Here is a 21,223-nt window from a genome sequence, read left to right as displayed (position 1 = left end):
TCCATCTCCATCTCCATCTCCATCTCCATCTCCATCTCCATCTCCATCTCCATCTATCTCCATCCCCATTCCTATCCCCATCCACCCCATTCCCATTTACTCACCCTTGCCTTTCCGATGCCCCTCTCATCCCAATCTCTGTCCCAGTTTCACCTGCCTGGTCTCTGACTGGTTGGCTTCCCCAGGCCAGAGCTCTCCCCATCACACCTCTTTAATGTGAGTGTGTTGCAATCTATCGTTCTCGTGGAATAGGAGGGATTGGAACGTTACTGCTGCTGGGGGCTGCAGACCCCCCCCTGCTCTCCTGTGCCTGTGCAGCTTCTCCCTGGATGTCCCTGTGCCGCTGGGACGTGGGGCCACTGCAGCGCTGGCACAGGACACTGAGACGGGCTCAGGGCTTGAAGCTCTGGGGATCCGTGCAGGGGTCTGGCTCGCCCGAACACTGTGAAGAGGAGCCACCCCCGACTCTGTCCCGTCCCCCCGAGGGCCCCGTGCCGGGCAGCAGGCGGTGGCCGTGTCCCCATCACCCCAGCCATGGTGTCAGCTGGAATCACCAGCGGCAGCCCCCGTCCTGTCTCCTGTGCGGGCTGGCGGGACGTGCCGTGACTCACGGTGACTCACGGGAGCTCCGCTTGTGCCCGGGGCCGGCACAGCCCGGCAGCGCAACCAGCGTGCGGGGAGCGCCGCAGCCACCGCAGCCCGCGGGATCCTCCGGCACTGATCCCACCAAACCATCACAGCCAAGGGAAAGGGGAGGCGGCGGGGGTCGTGCGGCAGCTTTGCCGGACGCGATGACTGGGTGTAGGGGCTCTGGTCTTCCTGGCTCGCCCTCTCCTTTTTGCTCCTAAATATCCCGGGACAGCTGATTTTGTGTCTTTACGGGCCGTGTCCTGCGAGGTGTGGAGCCCTGTGAGGGAGCCGTGGGAGAGTGGGAATTGCTCACACCTCCCCGGCCTGGGGCTTGGCCAGAGTTACATCCTCGCAAGCAAATCTGCATTTGCCAGTGACACTGGTGAGAAAAAGAGCCCGGGCAGGGACCCAGCCATGCAAATGTTCGGGACTGGCAGGTGGGGGCAGGACTCGGCCTGGGAACGGGGCCAGAGAGGGAGGGGAAAGAAAGCGAGAAAGCGGGGGATGGGGGGGAGGGGGGGAGGAAGGAAAATAAAAAGACAAATTTGAAAAGCTGCATTTCAACTGCAGTTTGTACCCAGCTCTGTAACTGGAGAGGAGCCGGGAGTGGAGTGACGGCCGGGCCAGCTCCCCGCACGGCTCCGCTGCCCGCCGGCCGCCGAGGGGCTGCCGGGGGCCCTGTCCTCGCTTCGTGGGGCCCTGCACAGCCAGTGGTCCCACCCAGTGATCGACTCGCTCTCTCCTGCGGCGAGGCGCGGACGTGGCGGGAGGCGGGGAAGGGCCCCGGGCTGCGATGCCTTAAGCGAACGGTCACGCCGAGAGGCGCGGAACAAATTTCCCCTCCTCAGGAGACGTGACGGCCAAATTTCCCCGTGCCCGTGAGAGCCTGCGGGAGGGAGAGGGGCCGGCTGCCACCGGCATCGCCGGCGGAGCTCAGAGCCCGGGGCTGGGCGCGCTGGGCTGGGCGCGCCGCAGCCCTTTTCCAAAAAAACCCCAGCGGGTCATGCCCGTCCTCCCGGCCAGGCGGACGCGGCAGCGAGAGTCCAGCCACCCCCCGAGGCCTCCTTGCAGAGAGCCCGAGAGCCGGGGGACGGATCCGGGGCAGGCGGCGAGGGGGCGTGCCCCCACTTAATTCATTAAAATGTGTCGGAGAGCGTGGGAAAGACGGGAGCTTTTCTTCCCAGCGCAGAGCCCCAGCGAAAGGCGTGCGAGGGAGAGCGCCCTGCCCGCCCGGCTCCTCGGAGCTTTCCTCCGCCGCTGGCCACGCCGGCGCTTCGCCTCCCGACATTTTGGCAAAGCGGCTGCCGGAGCCCCGGTGGGGACACGCGGGGCTCGGCCGGTGTCGCCTGCCCCACCGCGGGGATGTGGGTGTGGGGCGCAGGGAGCCCACCCGGGGCTGGGGCTGCTGCGTGGGAACAGTTTCCCTTGTGCGGATTCACCTCTGGGGGCAAGAAAGGGGATCACTGTCCCTGGTGGGGAAGGGGCCGAGGGGGTCTCAGGGGACACCCGAGCTCCCTGTGGTCCGAGGGCTGCACAAGCAGGGCCGTGGCCGTGGGATTGGCCTCACGCTTTCCCCACGGACACATCACACACGGAGCCCTGGGTGGCACCCACACTGTGCCGGGGCGGGCCGGGACCCTGCCAGCCCTGCAGGCAGAGCTCCTGAAGCCAGAGCTGGGGGTTTGTGAGGGAATCCTCATGCTCTTGTGGTGAGGACGTGTGTGGGTGCCCTGTGTCCTCTGCAGGGAGCACAGCACCACAAGAAAAGCTCTCATGAGTGGTTTGGGAAGTTCTGTGGACAAGGGCATCCTCCTGGGGCTCCCACACCACAGGGATGGTTCTGCAGGAATGGTTTGGAGACTGCCACTTCCCACGGATGTCATGTATATGCTGCTCTGCATGGTCCCTCCCTGCCAGCCTGTGACAAACAGGATTTAAAACCTGAGTGAGTCTCAAGCAGGATCATAACACTCCACGTAGTCATTGTCCTCTGGGGAGCAGGCAGGCAGGGGTGGCCCTGGGCTGGAGGATGTGGTGCTGGGCTGGACACGTTGTGTTATCTAATTGCAGCTTGGCCTTTAACCACTCCAGTGCTTCATCATGTCAGTCCTTATCCTGCTGGAAATGCTGCAGCTCTTCTGAGGTAGCTTGTGGTCTCAGTGTCTGACAGCACAAAAATGCTTCTGGAGGAGAAGGCCACCAGCTAGGACACACTTGGAGCTGGAGAGTTCCTGCCTGGAAGGCTTGTAGGCTTCTGGTCCTGGAAAACTGGCACGTGGAGGGACCATATCTTCACTTTGCAGGTGCTGATAGACTTGGTTGGAGACACAGACCTTGGTTTTATGTGCCCTGGGCCAACCTCCCCACCTTTGGGCCACAATTATTTTGTCCAGGATTGAATGCAGTGTCAGTGCAGGGTTTTGGTCCAAGCAAATTGCCATCTCCTGAGACACATGGTTCTTGGGGCCCTTTATCACAGAATCACAGACTGGCTTGGGTTGGAAGGGATGTTTAAAACTCATCTTGTTAAACCCCCTCCCATAGACAGGGACACCTGCCACTATCCCAGCTTGCTCCAAGCCCCATCAAGCCTGGCTTGGACACTTCCAGGTATGGGGCAGCCACAGCTGCTCTGAGCAATCCACTCCTTCGTGGTGGCTGTGGGATGGGTAAATGTCCCCCTCCTGCTTCCTCTGCACATCCCTCACAAGACTCCCTACAGCTCACCAGGAGTGGCCTCTGAACCTGCTGAGTATTCCGTGGGGACCCCAGGCTCAGGGTGACACAGCCATGGCCCCCATGGGACACATGCCTGGTGAGTGACAGAAGCTCATTTGCCTAAGGGTCACGCCACATACTGGCAGGTTGATGGGAAGGGTCTGGTCCCAGGCTACTCCCCTAGCAAACATCCCCTGACTGATGCGAGTGTCCCTCCTCCACAGACACCTCTCTCCTCTCCTCCTGCATTCCTGCACTGTGGGACAGCACAGCAGCCGGAGCTCACAGCCAGCTCAGGCTGGGTCTGTGTCCAAACCCATATTGGTTTGTTTGAAAATGGCAGCTGAGCAACTGGGAGTTCAATTGGAGCATTCAGCTGGAAGAGAGCTCCAGGATGAGGATGGGCAGTGCTACAGCCCTGTCCTCCTCCTCCTCCTCCTCCTGCCGTGCCTCGCTGGCTGCTTTAGGGACCAAGCAGCCCCAGTTCAAGGAACAAAGTCACGCCAGGGAACACTGAGCTGATTTCTGTGAGCCGGTCAAATATGCGGCGAGGTTTCCGCTACAGATTACAGGAGGAAGGAAGTTTGTTGGGGATGGGGATAAGGTGGGGGAGAAGGGAGGGAAGTACATTCCTGCCTGATGAGGAACAATGTTGATATATCCATTTGTAAACTAAAGCTGGCCTGAGCGTCAAACACCTTGTCCCCTTTCAAACTCTGAAGGATGTGCAGGAGTACACAGGGAGAGGAGAGGAACCGCCCGACATCCGACGCAGCCTGTGGTTTCCCAGGGCTGAGGGATGGGTGCTGCTCAGCCAGATCTCATTCATGATAAAGAGCAATAAAACCCTTCCTCAGTGCTGCTTTATCCCAAGGTCCCCTCGTGATCACATCCTGTCATGCAAAGGCAGGAGCTGACACAGGTGAAGCAACCAGGGGATCCGTGGGCTCCGGAGGGGGCAGCCCACCCAGGCTGCTCGTCCCTGCCAGACACTGCCAGGGCTGCCCTTCCCACGCAGGATCAAACGACTCCATAAAACCAAGGAGGGCTCATTACTGCCCTAATAAACGTTAAACATTACTATGACACAGACAATAGGATTTTGTAATTATTTTTTTTAAGCAGCCAGATAAGGAAACAATATTGTAAGCTAATTAGAAAGCTGCTTTAATTCCCTTTGATATGTATCCACTATTCAAAAAGGACAATTTATTACCTCCTGGATGCTCCTCAAGGCTGATCTGATGTGGAATTTGCTGTTGACCATCTCTATGACTGGAGGTGACCTTGCTGCACACTTCCTACCACAGCACCACCTCCTGTGGGCAGCAGGAAGGAGAGGGTGCTGTGCTGGGTGCCAGCACATCTGGACAGAAACCTCTAGGAGCTGTTTCATGCCAAGTTCACAGGCACACACCACTTGCTGAATTCTGCCCTGGGTCCCAGCCATGGGATTCTGCCCTAGCACAGCCCTGACTGAGACACAAGAGCTCACCCCTAAACTGGGGGAGCTCTCAAGCAGATAAAGTCCTGGAGTTGGCCAGGAGGTGACCCTACTGTCCCCAGGGGTCAGAAGGAAGGCACCTCCTTGGCAGCTGTCCCTAGGGGAGGGACAGGACCATGTGTCTCCATCTCCTGTGAGCTCCTCTCCACAGTGGTTGCACTGGCAGATAAATGTCAAACCACAGCTCTGGAAAAGCCAGCTAGCAAAGGCCAGAAGTGCCCAAAAGTGGTCAGATGTGCATTTGGCTCAGCAGCTTCCCCTAAAGAGGGTGTGGAAAGGTTCACCCCATTTTGGAGAGGTTTATTTCATGGTGTGACGAAGCAACACACTGTGTGAGGGCTGGTGGCTGGAGGCTCTGCACCATTCCTGCTTTGCCTCGTCCCCAGTGTCTGCCCTCCCAGAACAAACCCCAAAGAAGCAGGATGCTGACACAAGGGTGAGCCTGTGTGGAGCCTGAGTGCTTGGGCTGTCAGTGCCCAGTATTGCAGTGTGGGGATGGTTGCCTTTTGCTGTTTCCACAGCCTGGGAGTGCTCAGGATGCTCTCTGCCCTGTGCTGCTGTTGGGGATGCAGCTCCTGCTCCCCCTGAGTGAGTGGGCAGAGGGGCACTGGGTGAGTGGGTGTGCTGGGGTCAGCACTGATGGGGTGGGGTTTTGGTCAGCAGAGCTCTGCCAGCATCTCGCCATGAGTAGGTTGGAGAGGGGTAGAAATAAAACAAAGGGTCCATTCTTCAGCCACCTCTGTTTTAATGATCTCAGGGAGGCCATGTACTTTTGGGCTGCTGCAAACCACTGGTGCATCTGTGACAGTGCTCTCCGTGGGGGATCCCAAAATGAGAGCTCCTCCCTCCCCAGGGCCCAAAATCTGCTGAGGCTCCCCAGGCAGCCCCCATTCCCCTGTGGAGCCCCTGTGCTTCCCCTCAGCTCAGCTCAGCTCATAGACACTCTGTGTGTCCCCAGGGACCACAAGCACACCCTGAAACTGGGAGACAACGCGTCCAAAATGGGACCCTTCCCAAAACACCTTCCCACAGCGGGAGCAGCAGTAGAAGTGAGTGAGTTCAGCTCTGTCCAGCACCCTGGGGGGGATGGCAGCGACCTGCAGGACCGTGTCCCCTGCCAGCACCGTGGCTGCCCTGCACTGCTCCATCCCCTCTGCCTCCTCGCCACGTGGGGCACGGCCAGGCTGGGCTGTGTCACAAACTGGCACGGTGGCATCGCAGCTCTGGCTCCCTGGGCAGCCTGTGGAGAGAGGAGACAGCAAAGAAACCATCAGTCACTGCTGTGATGAGCAGAATCTGTGCTCAGCCAGGGGAGTGACCCTTGTGAGGGGCCTGTCATCCCTGCAGGGTCCAGGCTGAGCCCTGCATCCCAGGGAGGAGCATCCCCTGAATTTGGGAGAGGGTGGCTGGTCACCAGCATCCAGCAGCTGCCTGCCCTCAGCGTGGCACCCCTACAGTCACCTGCTGCCCTGCCTGGCACCTCCTGCAGGTCCTTTGCCGTGTCTTGGGGCCAGTTCCAGTCTGGGTAGTGGCACCAATGCTGCTGCTGCTCTGGGTGCAGTAGTTTTGCCTCCCTGTCACAGGTCAGGCCAGGCTGCTCTCAGAGCAGGGCTGTGCCCCCAGCCCCGGCTGCCTTGTGGGCAAACAAACAGCGGGGCAGCCCTTGCTGCTGCTTTAATTAACCCACCACTGTCATCAGCTGCTAATGGCACCCACGGCTCTCCCGGCCTGCCCGCAGATAGGGGGCTTTGGGCTGTGTGTGACCCCCGACCTCCTGCCACCTGCCCTGGGCAAGGGGCACAGCTTTTGTCACTGGCATCTATCCTCAAACGGAGAACAATGACCTCAATTTCCATTTTCTCCAATTTCTGGCAAGTGGTCAAATACCCAGGCTGCTCTCAGGAGATTCCTGAGCCGCCCAGACAGGGATGTGGAGGAGGAGTCCGTTTCCCAGGGGTTCCTCCAGGATAAAGTCTGCCAGCAGGTGGCAGATCCCCTTGGCAGGAACAGGGGCACTGTCCCCACCCTGCTCCCACCTCCCGCTGACCTGTGCTACTCCTGTGTTTGGTGGCATGGGGTGGCCTCAGCCTGTGCACCCTTTCTGCTCCTGTCCTCCCTGCTCTCAAGCACCAGACCCTGAAGAGATCGACATCGACCTTGGATGGGACTTTTAGATCCAATGCAATGAAAGTGACACTGCCAGCACCCAGCACCCATGGCCAACCACTTTCCCCATTATGGAGCCTTCAATTTCCCTGGCGGGATCAAGGCACCAGGACACTGATGGGACACTGACATTCTGTGTGCCTGCAGGGATACTGAGTAATTTTCTCTCTTGCAACATGCTCCCTCCTCTGTCCTGCCGCTGGTGGCAGAGCCCTCCTTCCCTGCACAGGGGTGTGGGAAACCCCCAGCTCCCCCAAACACCCCAATCCCACCCCCCCGGGCTCGTGGGAAAAAGGCAGACAGGGAGGGAAAGTTCATCCCTTAAAAGCCTGAGGAGAGAAAGGCCGTGATGGTCACCCCGTAGTTTTGCCTTTGCTTGCACCAGCCCCCTCCTAATTGTGGCTCTTCAAAGGGTTGAAAATGCTACATCACTTCAAAGTGACCATTTCTGAATGGGAGCTTGTAAAATCCCTTCTCCCCCTCTCACCAAATTCTTCCCAGGGCTTTTGAAGATGCCTGTGCTCCCCTCACCGGCAGGGTGAAAGGGCCAGCAGGCGTCAGGCACAGGATGCCAGCCGGGCATGGGGGAGAGCTGAGCTGGGAAAGGCTGGATCCCCCGAAAAACAGGGCTTTCCTGGGGAAAGGGGGCGGTTTCAAGACGGGCTTTTTTCTCTCCCTTCAGACAGGCAGAGCCCCCCCAGTGCAGTCACGGCTCCCTGGGACTGCAGCCCATCTTGCCTGGATGCTGCTCACCCCGGAGTTACAGCAGACACGGAGCAAAAGGCACGTGAAGGGCGCACGGGGCTGCGGGGAGCCCAGCGTGTCCTTCCAGGTGCTGGGAGCTTGTCACATCTGTGGCTTCCAGAGCCCTGCAAGGCTCACACCAAAGGCTGGACTGCCCTGCATCCCCGTGGAGGAGAAAGGAAAGCGATTCCTTGCCGAATCGATTCGAAACACTTCTTGGGAACTAATAATCCCATTATAAAACATCTTGAAAATAAAACCCCCTTCGCCTCTCGTTCACCTCTCCCCCTCTTGGCTGGGTCACCCTGGGGATGACAGAGCCCGGCAGCCCCAGCCCCCCACGGCTGAGCGCTGCAGAGCTCCACGGGCAGCAGCAGCATCCCCCAGCAGTGTCCCCAAGGGGCAGCGCTTAGCACAAGAGCCATCTCCTCCTGCCTCGCACGTGCTGCCCCTCACAGCCCCTGCCCACCTCTGCTTGCCTGTGGGAATTAATCCCACGGGAACAAGCAAAAACTGCTGCTGTTCCCAGCATGACGTCTCACTGCCAGGAAATGCTGCCATGTCCAGGGAGAGGGGACGCTGCAGCACCCCACTCTGCCTATTTCTGCATCAGGTTCCTTCTGGAGCTGAGCAGGGCTACTCTCAGTGGTGGGATCCTACCTCTGCACACACTTGTCCCCTCTGCAGCAGCCCTGCTTTGAGCTCAAGCCCCAGGGCAGGGTGGCCCCATGCTTTACAAGGTGGTGCAGCAGGAGCTCCCCAGCCTGGACTGGATCCCCTTCATTCAGCCTCCAGTCACCAGCACCAAGACAGTGGGGCAGACCCACACCAGAGGCTCATCCCACACCCTGGGCACTGAACAGGCTCTGGGCAGTCCCTTCACGTGGGGGACAGGGCAGCATCTGGGAACCACAGCCACAGGGTTTACCCTGACAGTCCCACAAAAACCCTGAACTATTGCCACAGGGAGGCTGTGGGGCAAAGTGATTTGCCCCAGTATAGGGACAAGACAGGAGTTGCAGCTTCATGTGCCCCACTGCAAGATCCTGCTCATGGGCATGGGGCTGAGCCCAGTGGGATGGACACAGGACAAGACATGGGCTGCCTGCTGTGGGCAAGGGCATCCACGTGCCCACACACAGAGGGGCTCCTAGTGGGGGTCACACTGAAAGGCCACTGTGATGGTGACACTGGTAGCCTGTAGTCCCTCCAGCCTATTCTGTCACTGCAATGCTGCAGTGTTGGGTCAGCATTACTGGGACAGCCACTGGCACTTCCACGGCAGGACAGGGAGCACAGGAGAGACAGAGCACATTTGGGGAAAACCCTTGAACCTGTGCCCATTTCCCTTTCCCAGCCTACACAGACCTGATTTGGCTGGGAACAACCTGCTCCCAATGTGTGAGCCCTGAACACCTCCAGGGTTTCAGTGTCAGGGTGGTAGCAAACAATTTCCCAGGGAGCCAGGTACTCCTGCCCAAAATCCTGCCCCACGGGTCCTGTTTCTAGCCCAGGTCCCTCTGTGTCACCCCTGCCCAAACCAAGGCCTTGGGGCGAGGAGCTGGGTGCCTGTCCCAGCTGGCTCAGGCAAGCACCTGGCAGCTCCTGCTGCTTCTGGAGATGCAGCCCTGTGCCAGCCCCAGCCCCGTGCCAGCCCCAGCCCCGTGCCAGCCCCAGCCCTGCACCCCCCACAGCCAGAGCTGCCGTGTGGGGCTCGGGCACAGCCAGGGCTGGGGGCTTTGGGAGAAAGCTCACAGCTTTGTGGAGGCTTTGCTCAAGGCTGGACGCAGCCCTGGGAGCATTCTTGGAGTACAAAGGTGCATGGGAAACCTCGGCCGCGGTGAGAGATCAGCCTGATAAGAGGAATTACGAGCCTGAGAAATGTGCTGATTGCAGGGCACTGAAGATACCTGGTTATCTTTTCCTCCTCGATAAGGCAGATAAGCAAAGGACAAAGGACCCGGGATTGTGCAACCTGGGCTGCAGCAGCCGGGCCATGATCTTAAGATGTTCCCAGGGTGGAGGAGGGAGGATGAGCTCGAGCCAGAGGCAGCTCCAGCTGCTCTCATCTCCCCGTGGCGCTGTGAAGAGAGCCCTGCCAGCCCCTGCACCCGGTGCTGGGCTGCAGCACGCAGGGGTCCCCGGCTCTGCAGGCACAGGCACAGGCACAGCAGAGCTCTGCAAACCAGCAGACACCACAGTGCCACCGGGTCCCAGCCCTGCCGTGCTCTTCCATATGAGCAAGTGAAATTCTGCTGAAGAGGGAAAGCTGGGGGAGCACAAGCCAGCTGAGCCTGGGGAGTGTTTCTGGCTGGTCTCACCACTGCAGCCCCTGGTCCCATCCCTGCCCCGCTCAGGCACATGAGGATGCTCCTGTTATTCTGTTGCACCTGGAGAAGAGAGAGCATGGGGTTGCCGGAGCTGGGAGAGGATCCCCTGGATCCAGGATCCCCTCAGGAACCCATCCCCTTTCACACAGAAGTGTTCAGAGTAGCCTAAGACAATGGGGGTGCCTTGGCCCCACAAACTGAATCTGCTACAAGGCAGTGAGGATCCATGGCTGAAGAACACTCCTGGGACAGGGACCTATCTCACACCTTTCCCACATGGCAACCAGACAAGTGTGATGCTCACAGCAAAGCCAAACCCTGTAGTCCAGGGAAGCCTCCAGCCGTGGGTTTGGGCGTGCAGGGGGCTCTCCATGAGAACTCCTGGCTAAGGGCAGTGGGTCCCACTGGCCTTGCCCTCAGTTGCCCCAGTGTGGCTGCAGAGAGGGACTATCCTGCTGCCACCCCAGCCTGGAGCTGCCCCCAGCCTGCCCCACACTGCAGCTCTGCCTGCCCCAGTGTCTCTGCTGCTTTTCCCCAGGCTCAGGGTGCAGTTGAGGGCTGAGAAGGGAAAGAAACCTCAAGTCACTGCTCAAGCTGGCAGGGGCAAGGTGGGTGCCCGAGCTGCCTGATGCCATCCTACCACTCCAGTTACTCCTCCAGCCACGCCATCTGGACTTACCCTGCCCCTGTGACCACAGCCCCAGCACTGGCAGCTGGCCAGGGAGGACCCACCCAGCATGGGAGTGGAGGCTGCACCGTGCTTGGTCAGCACCACAGACCCAAGAGTAGCAGGATTCATTGTTTTCATCTTTTGCAGCACATTTTAGATGGTAAAGGGGGATTTTACAGTTAAACTCGCCTCCTCTGTTTGGCACCTCCCAACCCGATAGAATGTGCTACATCTTTGCCTTTCCCAGAGACCAGATTTCATTTGGCAGAGCACCCACCGAGCTCTGGGTCCTGTGCCAGCTGGTTTTACTGCACTGACTAAGCAAGAGTTCCCCTGGCCAGACAAGAGCCTGTGACACAGCTCATTCCCCTGGGTCACTCGGGAGCCACAATCTGTCATTGCCTCCAGCAAGGACTTGTCTGTGCCCATAGTGACCCACAGCCCTGCTTCCCTCTCTGCCCAGAGTCTGTTCCAGGCACCTGAGCTGCTCAGAGCATCCCACTGGGAAAAAGGCATCACATGGCAAAGCTGTCTGGGCTTGAAACTATTTGCAGCACTTCTGCCCTCGTGCAGGGAAAATTGTGGCTGTATCAAGGAATATGTTCCCTAAGACCTGTGAAAGTCCTAGGTCCAAGTAAGAGTGAGCTATTACAGGATGAATAATTGGCCTTTCATCACTTGGAAGCCCTGCTATAAAAATCCAGGAGCCAAATGGAGCAGCACTGGCCTGTGGCTGGCTGCAGCTGGAGCCCAGCACTTGGGAGCACCTTGTGTTGAGGGGTGGTCCTGAAGGATCTGTCCCCACCTGCCCCAGCACCCACCGCTTCCTCCCTGGAGAGGTGAAGCCCCTGTGGGAGGAGGTTCCCTCCTTGCCTGGAAGCAGGAGCAGGGAAAAGGCATTTTCTTGCCAAGCAGCATGGCCATGGTCTGGGCCAATGCTGACAGGGCCAGGGCTGGAGTCATGGGACTGGGGACAGTCCTGGTGTGGGGCTGTGGGTGCTGAACACCCCACGCCGTGTGTTGGGCCATGACAAGGGCAGAGCAGGTCCTGCCACCAACTCCTTCAGCAGGAAAATGTAAAGGAGATCAGGGAACAGCTGAGATTTTCCTTATGGACCCACTTCTGTGGCCGCCCAGCCTGTCCCAATGCCACCACTGTCCCCACCACGTGATGGCAGGACACTGTCAGCCCACCCTTCCTGTCTGTCTTCCTGAAAACCTGACCCAAAGTGAGACATTTCTGGGGCAACCCAGTCAAGCTCACACTAATGCTTGCAATCCCTGCAGGTCCTAGAAAATCCAAACAGAAATGGAAACCCAGGATGGGGCCTTTGGGTCACAGGGGACCCTGCTGCAAGTCTCCAGGGGTTTTCACTTTGTGTGGGTGCCAGTGCCCTGCTGTGCCCCCCTGTGCAAATCACAGCTTCTGTATCACGTCTCCACCAACCTCTGGGGATGCTGTGGCACCTTTGGTCCCTGCCCCTGCCTGCCCCAGGGCAGATGATGGTCCCCACTGGAGGATGCTCCAATGAACGACATGGCCAGCGCTCCTTCTGCTCCCACCTGCTCCTTCCCCACAGCTCCCCCTCCTCCCCCCACCAGGCACACGGGAGGACCAGCAGGAGAGTGCACGACCCGATGGGGACACACGGCGCTGCAGATGGGGTGTAAAGAGTAGAGGGCCCTGAAGAGTCTGTGTGGGGAGCCACGGTGCTGTGTGAGACCCTCCCAGCTCCACCAGCCCCATCACGAAGGGGGAAGGGGAAACAGCTCCCTCTGAGCACAAACCACAGCATTTCTATTTCCCATACTCTGAAACTGGCTGAACTGGCCCGTCTGGTCGTTGGGTACACACGCAGAGAGTGCCCTCGCCAGAGAAACCGCTGGAGAGGATGTCCCGGTCTCGGGGGAAGCACAGCACTCCCAGGCTGCTGGCACCTGGGAAAAGCTGCCCCTCCACGTTCCTCACCCCCAGAGCCACACGTGCAGCTCCCAGCAGTGCCGCAGCCGCCACTGCCCTCTGCTCCTCTGCACACAAAAGGGCTGGGGCAGCGCCCGGCGGGGCTGGGGCAGCAGCAGGGCACATTCCCAGCCCGGTGTGCCTGCCATGGGCTCATTTGCCACCAAAGTGTGTCTCCCTGTGGGAAGGGGCGTGTGCGGGTCAGTGCAGCCCGGGGCAGGCACGGAGGAGCCTTCCCTGCCCTGAGCCCGCTGCAGCCTGGCTGGCAGTGGCACTGACTCACCTCTGCAGCCCGACCCTGCAGGGGCACTGGGCAGGTGAGGAAGGCACCGTAGCAGCCTCAGCCAGGAGGCATTTCACCACCCAAGCTGAGATTTTCAGTACAGGTGGTGATGGCCTCAGGCTGTCACTTGAGCTACTGTTGGCACGTCACCAATCGCCCCAGGCTGGGCACCCCATGCACGACCCCGTGCCTTGCAGGGCAGGACAGGGCAGAAACATAAACCGGACTTGAAAGAGCTCTGTGGTGTTCACCCCGTGGCAGGCTGATGGCAGAGCACCCTCTGAGAAACCCCCAGGCCCAGGGGGATGGTCCCGCTCTCTTCAAGCCACTGAGCCCCAGGGAAGGGCACAGGAAGGGGGATCACATCCAGCTGTGGGCACCCACCCACTCACCTGCACTGTGCTCCCCTGCTGCTTGTCTGCTGCTCTCCACCAGCTGCCTCATCCTCTCCCGTGAGACCTTCAGGTACTTGTTGCAATTGCACACCTGAGAGAAGAGAGGGGGGGAGGTCAGTGAGATGGCCACCATGCCCCTGGGCACCTCTGGGCCTTCACAACCTTCAGCTTCCCAAAAACAGAGTATGAGCTCAGGAGCCAGATAAGTCACTTAAGCAGTAGTGCCAATTAGCTGTAATAAAAAAATTTAATTTTTTTTTTTTAATGCCTTGCCAAAATTAGCCAAAAGAGTGAGTGGGCAAGGCTGCAACCTCCGGAGGCTTGATGCATGGTTCCTGGGGATGTGAAGCAGTTTTTTGTGTGGGTCTTTTGTATATAGGATAGGGAAGTGGGGAGTCTCTCTGCTGGAGAAGGGATGGTTGTTCCTTCTCAGGAAAGCTTGGTTTCTACAGATCTGTCATGGCAGGTGGCCCCAAAAATCTTCAAGAGGTGAATGAGCAGGAGATGGTGGCACCTTGGAGCACTGCCTGGGGTGCACCTGCTGCAAGCAGTGGCCATAAGCTGACAGAGAAGGGTTTGGCATCTCTGCAATCTCGGGGTCCCCCCAGCCCCTGTGCCAGGCTCGGGGTGGGGGTGGCAGCTCCTGCCCAGCCCAGTCCTGCCCGGGGGACAATGGGCTGAGGGGGCTGAATGCAGAGGCTCTGCTCACGCCATCCTGCCTGGCCTCGGGGATGAGGGAAGGGCAGAGCCCAGCTAGGGAGGACGCGACTGGGGGCTTGCAGCCCTTACAGGCTTCTGAGACCGCTGACACTGCTGTCACTGGCACAGGAGCACGCCTGAGGTCCTCAGGGGGACAGGGTGCCCGATGTCCTTGTGACACAGGGGGTGCCCGAGGCAGAGGGATGCAGGGCAGCAGCGGGCACACCTCGGAGAAGGAGCAGCCCTGCTTTTCTCACGCTGGGGCAGCCCGTGCCAGCACATGCTTAGTCACTGGTAAATCCCAGCCGGGATCTGCTCTGCCCTCTGTGAAATGGATCTTGGCTGCACCCCCGCTGAAGCAATCCCGGCGCTCGGGAGCCATGGCGGGCGCGCTTTCCCACGGCAGCCCGGCCCGGCTCCCCGTGTGAATCAGCCGGGCCGGCAGCGCCGCTGCCCCTGCTCCGCCCGGCAGGCAGCGAGCCCCGCTCCATCCCCCGGCGGCGGCGACACGGAGCGCTGCGGAATCGGCTCCGGCTGGGGGACCCGGCTGCGACACCTGCCCCGCGTCCCGGGGCTCTGCTGCCACATCCCAGCACGAGGAGCAGGTGCGGCTCCTCTCAGACGGAGCCGCGGGCTCGCTACAGTCGCTCTGATGCGGTCCCCCTGCCCGCGCCCGTCTGCGCATCCGGGGCAAGGTGCTGCTCCTCGTTTGGGCACCGCCACCCCCGCAGCCCTGCGCTCCCCCCCAGGACCTCGGCCGGCATCCGCAGGGACACTGAGCCCAGCCGGCTCCGTGCTGTCACCACCGAGGGTGTGACACGGGGGTTAGGAGTGATGTCATTGGACTGTGGTGGTGTCACTGGCGTGGATCTGCGGTCCCTGAGCCCAGCGAGGTGCTTGTCCCCAGCAGCTTGAGCCCCCCTGCACTGAGGTTTTCCTGTGCCACCAAGGAAGACGAGGCAGGTGAAACGTCCTTTTGCAATGCTGGCAGCCCAGCCGGCGCCGTGTTTTTGTTTGGGATGATCCTGCCTCTCCCAGCCCTCCTGGCTGCGCATTTCAGCAGCCCTGACGCACGAACTCCCGGGACTCGAGGGACTGGATGCTTGAGCCTGGAGCTCCAGGGCCATCTCAGCATCCCATCCTCTCTGCACCTCCACCCATGGAGCTGAGAAGCTGAAAGAAAACTCAAGTTCAGCAGAGAACAGGAGCCAAACTTTCGGCAGCTCCAAAAGCACTGCAGAAACTCAGAGTGAGCTTGCCTAAGGCTGGCAGCATGAACTCGGGTGGACACAGACTGCTACCCAAAACACGTGGAAGATGAGCAGTTCACACAGCACTGGAGTCAGTTTTGCTCCTTGCTTTGATACCTCTAAAAGCTGCATCTCCAAAGTGCTTTGAGTCACCTTGGTGATGCTGAACTCTGCCCAGAGAAGCCACCCTGGAACGGCCTCCAGGCCTCAGGGCTCCTTCCACCTGCTCTGCTGACAAACACCACAGGCCAACGTCACTGAGGGATCTCCTTGGCAGGGCTGTACCAGGGAGACACAGCTTTCTGCCTGGAGAGCTCCTGGCTTGGGAAATCCTCAGTGTACCAAGCCTGCTGTAAAGGACAACAGTGCCCAGTGTGAACTCTTTGGGGCAATCCAGGGCAGCTCATGTCAGGACAATTCCTTGGGCGTCTTCTGCTCGCTGCATCACAGGACTGCTCAACAGCCACCTGCAGTGATATCTCTTTTCCTACTCACCACCTACCCTCTCCTCTTTCTCCTCTCTCCAAGATGGATATCACCTGGTGAAAGGGACACTCCCCCAGATGGAGGTTGCAACTCTCCTTTTGGTTGTGAAAGCACAGCCCTTGAGCATCCAGGAGTTTCTTTCAGGGACTTATTGAGACTTGAAGCCTCCCCAGATTGCAGGATGCCTGGGCTTAGCACAGGCTGGCCTGCAAACACCAGGAGTTATGGATCTGCCTCCACACACTGCCTACAACCCAAGGCAGAGTGCCTGGGGAGGTGGGAGATGGTGGCAAGGGCAGTGAAAGAAAACCAGGTAACAACCCAGAAGTGAAGATGAGCTCAGGAGCTGACCATACTCATCTGCTCACCGGTCTATTTTCTCACGTTTTTCACAAGTGACTTCAGCTGCCCTTGCTGCACAAACAGCTTTGACCCTCAGACACTCTCCTCTTCCTCCAGCAATGCCCTGTCCTGTAGCACCTTCGTGGTCATTGCATAAAGATCAGAAACTCTGCCATTCAGCCCACTGGAGATCTCCACACCCTGTGGGTACAAAGGCCACCTCTGGGTGCAGTGCTGGGGACAGCCATCTGTCCAAGGGGATTTTCAGAGAGCAGCTGGCTGGGCTGTTTCCCTTCCCCTTTATGCCAAGTGCTTTCCTCACTGATCTTCTGATCACCAGTGCCTGGGAATCATAAAGGTGCACATTGCTGTTCCTGCTCTGTTCAATGGTCCAGTGTCTGTCCTTAGCTACCAGCAAACCCCCAGCAGCAGAGGAGATGCTGGGTGTTCAGTGTGGTCCTTCCAGAGAGCAAAGGCTCTGTGCACACAACAGCCCTGAGTGCCCACAGCAGCAGGGCAGCCCTGCCTGCCAGGGCTGGGAGTTGGGCTGTGATACTCACACATGGAAATGCAGCCCTATGCCAAACCTGCCTGCACATCAGCAGCAGGGATTTTATGGCCATCTGAGCGCAGTAACACGCTGCCAGTGGAAACACAGGGCTCCCAGTGGGATCCTGGCATCAGGGGCCGTTTGGTTCACAAAGAGGGAAGGGCTCTGTTTATTGAATCATTAATATCACTTCCCTCACTGCCAGGTACTCCAAGAGGTCTCTTAGGCAAGTGCTGACCTAGCCCAACCCTGCTAAGCTGGTAAGATGACATGGATCCCATGCCAGCCTGGTACTGAGTTCCCACTGCTTTCTCTGCTCCTGCTTTGCTATTAGTCATCCGTTTCTGGAAGGTTTCTCATGCATAATAAAGGGTTTCAACACTTGCATAAGCCAATTCTTCTCATCAGGAGTGACCTGCTGCATTTCCCAACACTTTCCCTAGGCAGTCCTTCTGACTGCCACGAAATATGGAGTTAAAACATGAAGTTTTCTATCCCCCTTGAGGCAAAAGGTGTGGGAAATCGAACAGATAAGAATGCCTTTAATTAGTATCATTTGCATAAGCTCTGGGAAAGGCTCACCTGACAGCTACAAGGGCTTGTCTGGAAGCATCAGCCATGGCTGAAACGGGCAGAGTAACGGGCTCCTCTGACGTGGGAGATAGTGAGTGTCAGGGTGGCAGAGCCCTAGAGGCTCCCTGGCTGTCCCAGCTCCTGCTGGCTCCTCCTTGGGGCACCCCAGATCCCACTGCCTCCTTGTCCATGGACCTCAGCTGCTGCTGGCTCCCTTCTCTCCCAGCTCTCACTGGCTTCTTGTGAGGGCACCCTCTTCTCCATTTCCACCTCCCAGTCTACAGCTGCTCTGAGCAAAGAGGTGACTTGTGGGCTGGGGTGAAGAGCAGGGATGGGAAGAGAGGGAGAGGAAGAACAGGCACATCCCTGGAGAAGCTGTGGAGGCTGTGGAGTGGGCTCAGGATGCAGAAGGGATGGCAGCAGGCTGTGTGGCCTCTGCTTTTCTCTCCCCCTGCTGCACTCATGCTCCCTCAAGTGCAGATGCTGCTGGTCCCCAACCACAAACCCCATCCCGCTGCCATCAGTGCCAGGGGTGACAACAAAAGCCCTTTTCAGTACCTCCAGGCCCTTGCAGTGATGAGAATCTCACCCCACACTACACCTAAACCCACATGCAAAGCTGGATTTCCAAGAGGTAAAAAAATGATGTTCAAGCTGCCTCCCACTGCACACATGCCCCCTCTGATCCCTCCAGCCACCTCAAATCTCACTTGCTCATCTTGCCTCCCAGCTGGGCAGAGCACCCCAAAAAGCTGAGGCTGCCACAGCAGCCTTGAGCCAGCCTTGGCTGTAGCCTCGAGCCATTATCCAGCACCCAGCACCGGGTGCTGCTCCAGGACAGGCTCTTGGCAAGTGTAATCACAAAGCAAACCAGTAATAACTGCCTGCTAACGAAGACTTGGCTTTAGGGTGAGCTCAGTGCCAGGGTGTGAGCTGTCCCTTCCCACCCTCCTGACTACGGTGTCTCTGCTCCTCCAGCCCCACTCCAGCACCTTCCTGCCTTGCAAATGTGCTTTATATCCAGCCCTGGGGTGAGGGTTAGCCCCTCCTGGGGCTGAAAACCTGTGTCATGCAGCTCCAGGGCACCCACCCTCTGCTCCAGTCTGCTCCTGTGCCACAGCAGGACAAGGCTTAATTTGCCCAGCTCCCTGCAATGCATCTCATTGCTCCTCCTCTAACAAGCTAATGAGTTTTATCCAGCTGGAGCTGAGAGCTCAACTCTTGGTCAGAGGATGCCAGAGGATGGACCTCAGGGGAAAAACTCCCCAAATCAAGCTCTGGAATTGCCCAGCACTGCAAACAGAGCAAGGGTCCACATCCTGCCAGCTCATATTCCAAAACTAAAATGCAGGAGGAAATCTGGCTGCCCATCAACCCCAGACCTTCAGGAGCATCATGTTTTGGCACCAGAAATGGAAGAAGTCGTGGAGTTCCATTTCCTGTCCTTGAGAGTCAGAGCCCTGAGAACTGCAAAGGGATGAAGCTTTTCTCTGTCTAGAGGATTCCCAGACCCAGGTCATTGGCAGTCAGGCACTGGCACTGCTCTTTCTCCCCGAGGGCTTGCTGGCCATGTTGTGAGATGTGCTCCTGCCTGAACCAGGCCCCAGAGTCCCCAGGGCAGCCATGGAGCCTCTTCCCTGCTGCATCTTCCCCTGGACATGCAGCCAAGCTGGGGGTTCTGTCTTCTGTTCCTGGGGCTGGACAAGCTTTAGGAAATTATCTTTACCATGTATTAAGCAACAGCCACCCTTATTCTGGCTCCTTCTGGCTTTTCCTGGCAGCTGTGCTCCCTCTGACTGAGGAGCTGGGACCAGCTGTGTAATGTCAGGGGCTCGTTCCTGCGCCCTGTGCTGAGCCCTGGGAGCTGTGCCTGGCGGGGAGCTGCACCCTCAGCTGCACCCTCAGCTCTCTGCTTTTCCCCAGAGCAGTTTTCAGCCCTGTACAAGTGGCCAGGGCCACCCTGGGCCAGGTGGGTGCCCAGCTCTGCTCCTCCATGGCCATCTGGTCCCCAAGCACCCTGCTGCCCTTCCCTCTGCCTTCCCTGGGGCTGCTTCCCCAGGCCAGCACTGCAGCTGAGTGGGGTGAAGGTGTGAGGGCACAGGCAGAACTGGGGAAGTTGGGTTCATGTTTCAGCTTCTATTTTTATCTGGGAACCCAGCTCTGCTATGCAGAGGCCCCTGAGGGACACACTGCCTTCCCCAGCTGGAACCAGGTACCATTGGAGCACTACCTGCTCTTCCCTGTCACTGTGCCAGACCTCTGGGTAGGGGACAGCAGCACCCGAGGCACTGGGACATCCTCCTGGCTCCTGGTGTGCTGTGGCAGGAGGGAAGAAGCCGGGGTGCAGCTCTGCAGGCCAGGTCCCTGTGCCTCCAAGCACTCTGAGGCTGGGAACCTCATCACAGAACCCTTGGACTGCAGGGCAGCCCTGCCACACTCACCAGGCTCAGCAGCCAAGTGGTGGTGTCCCTTCTCAGGCTGGACTTCAGTTCTGTGGGGCTGCACCAGCCCCATCCCTTTCCATTTGTTTAAGCAAATGAGCCTGATTTAGTGGCCAGAGCTGCAGGAAAATGGGAACTTGTGCTGCCCCAGCCCAAGCAGCTCCAGCGTGGGAACAGGTGTGGGAGCCCAGCCCTGGTCCTGGGCACTGCAGCGAGCTGGGGCTCAGCTGGGAGCAGGTGAGCCCTGAGCCCCCGTCCCGGCAGGCAGCGCCTCTGCTCTAATTGCAGGGAGTAGGAGCTGCTGCAGAAATGGCAATATTAAAAAAAAAAAAAAAAAAGGAAAAAGAAGGCATAAGAAAAAAAAAGCCAACCAAAAAAACAAAACCCGTGAGAAAGGAAATCTGAGCGAGGCCTGGAGCGATCTACCCAATCCAGCGGAAACAATGGCCCAGGAAGAAAAACCAGTTCCTACACAAGGTGGAACAGACTGGGAGGGCTGGAGGAGGGGCGGGAGGCTCCCTGCACAAACAAGCTGGGCATTATGTGGCTGTGCCATGGTGCCCCTTCCCGGCCTGGGGACCCCTCATCCTGCTGGGCCGGGCTGGGCCGGGCTGGGATGGGATGGGATGGGATGGGCTGGGCTGAGATGGGCTGAGATGGGCTGGGATGGGCTGAGCTGGGCTGGGCTGAGATGGGCTGAGATGGGCTGAGCTGGGCTGGGCTGGGCTGAGATGGGCTGGGCTGAGATGGGCTGAGATGGGCTGAGATGGGCTGGGCTGGGCTGGGCTGGGCTGAGATGGGCTGAGATGGGCTGAGATGGGCTGGGCTGGGCTGGGCTGAGATGGGCTGAGCTGGGCTGAGCTGGGCTGGGCTGAGATGGGCTGAGCTGGGCTGAGCTGGGCTGAGCTGGGCTGGGCTGAGATGGGCTGAGATGGGCTGGGCTGAGATGGGCTGGGCCGGGATGGGATGGGATGGGATGGGATGGGATGGGATGGGATGGGATGGGATGGGATGGGATGGGATGGGATGGGATGGGCTGTACTGGGCTGGGCTGGGCTGGGCTGGGCTGGGCTGGGCTGGGCTGGGCTGCATCTCACCCTGAGGGAAAAATCTTCACACACAACTTCTCCAAAAGGCTCCCCAGAGCAGTCTCAGAAACTACACTGGCTGCTAGCTGGGACCAGCAAGAGGAAAACCATGGGTGCAGGGGAAGAGCTGCTGCTGCCAGAGTTAAGAACAAACCCCAGGAAATCTTGGGCACTTATTCCCCATGTTCCCAGCCTGACACCTCCCAGATGTGTTAATGTTGGTGACACGTGGGGTCACCATGGTGTGATGGGGGGCCCAACCCCTCCACAGCTCCTCACCACAGCAGCAGGGGGTGCCGGGAGTGATCACACACACAAGAAAGGTAAAAAGGGGCAATAATGTACCAATGTGGCATTTTTCAGGCTCTCGCTGGGCCCAAGGGAGTTGCTGTCT

General features: G+C 58.8%; 1 protein-coding gene across 3 annotated transcripts in view; it reads right to left on the bottom strand.

The window, feature by feature from the left end:
- Positions 1 to 4,468: 4,468 nt before the first annotated feature.
- Positions 4,469 to 21,223, bottom strand: part of EXD3 (exonuclease 3'-5' domain containing 3) — a 204,998-nt gene continuing 188,243 nt past the window's right edge. For all 3 annotated transcript variants that reach the window (XM_056504861.1, XM_056504862.1, XM_056504863.1), the window contains 2 exons: positions 13,398 to 13,491; positions 4,469 to 6,092 (listed from right to left, as the gene is read on the bottom strand). In XM_056504861.1, coding sequence (XP_056360836.1) covers positions 5,776 to 6,092; positions 13,398 to 13,491 — 411 coding nt within the window. In that variant the 3' untranslated portion in view covers positions 4,469 to 5,775. The remainder of the gene's footprint in view (positions 6,093 to 13,397; positions 13,492 to 21,223) is intronic.

Source organism: Oenanthe melanoleuca, chromosome 17 (assembly GCF_029582105.1).
Source record: "Oenanthe melanoleuca isolate GR-GAL-2019-014 chromosome 17, OMel1.0, whole genome shotgun sequence".
Classification (NCBI taxonomy): Eukaryota; Metazoa; Chordata; class Aves; order Passeriformes; family Muscicapidae; genus Oenanthe; species Oenanthe melanoleuca.
This window is presented reverse-complemented; position numbering and strand designations above follow the sequence as displayed.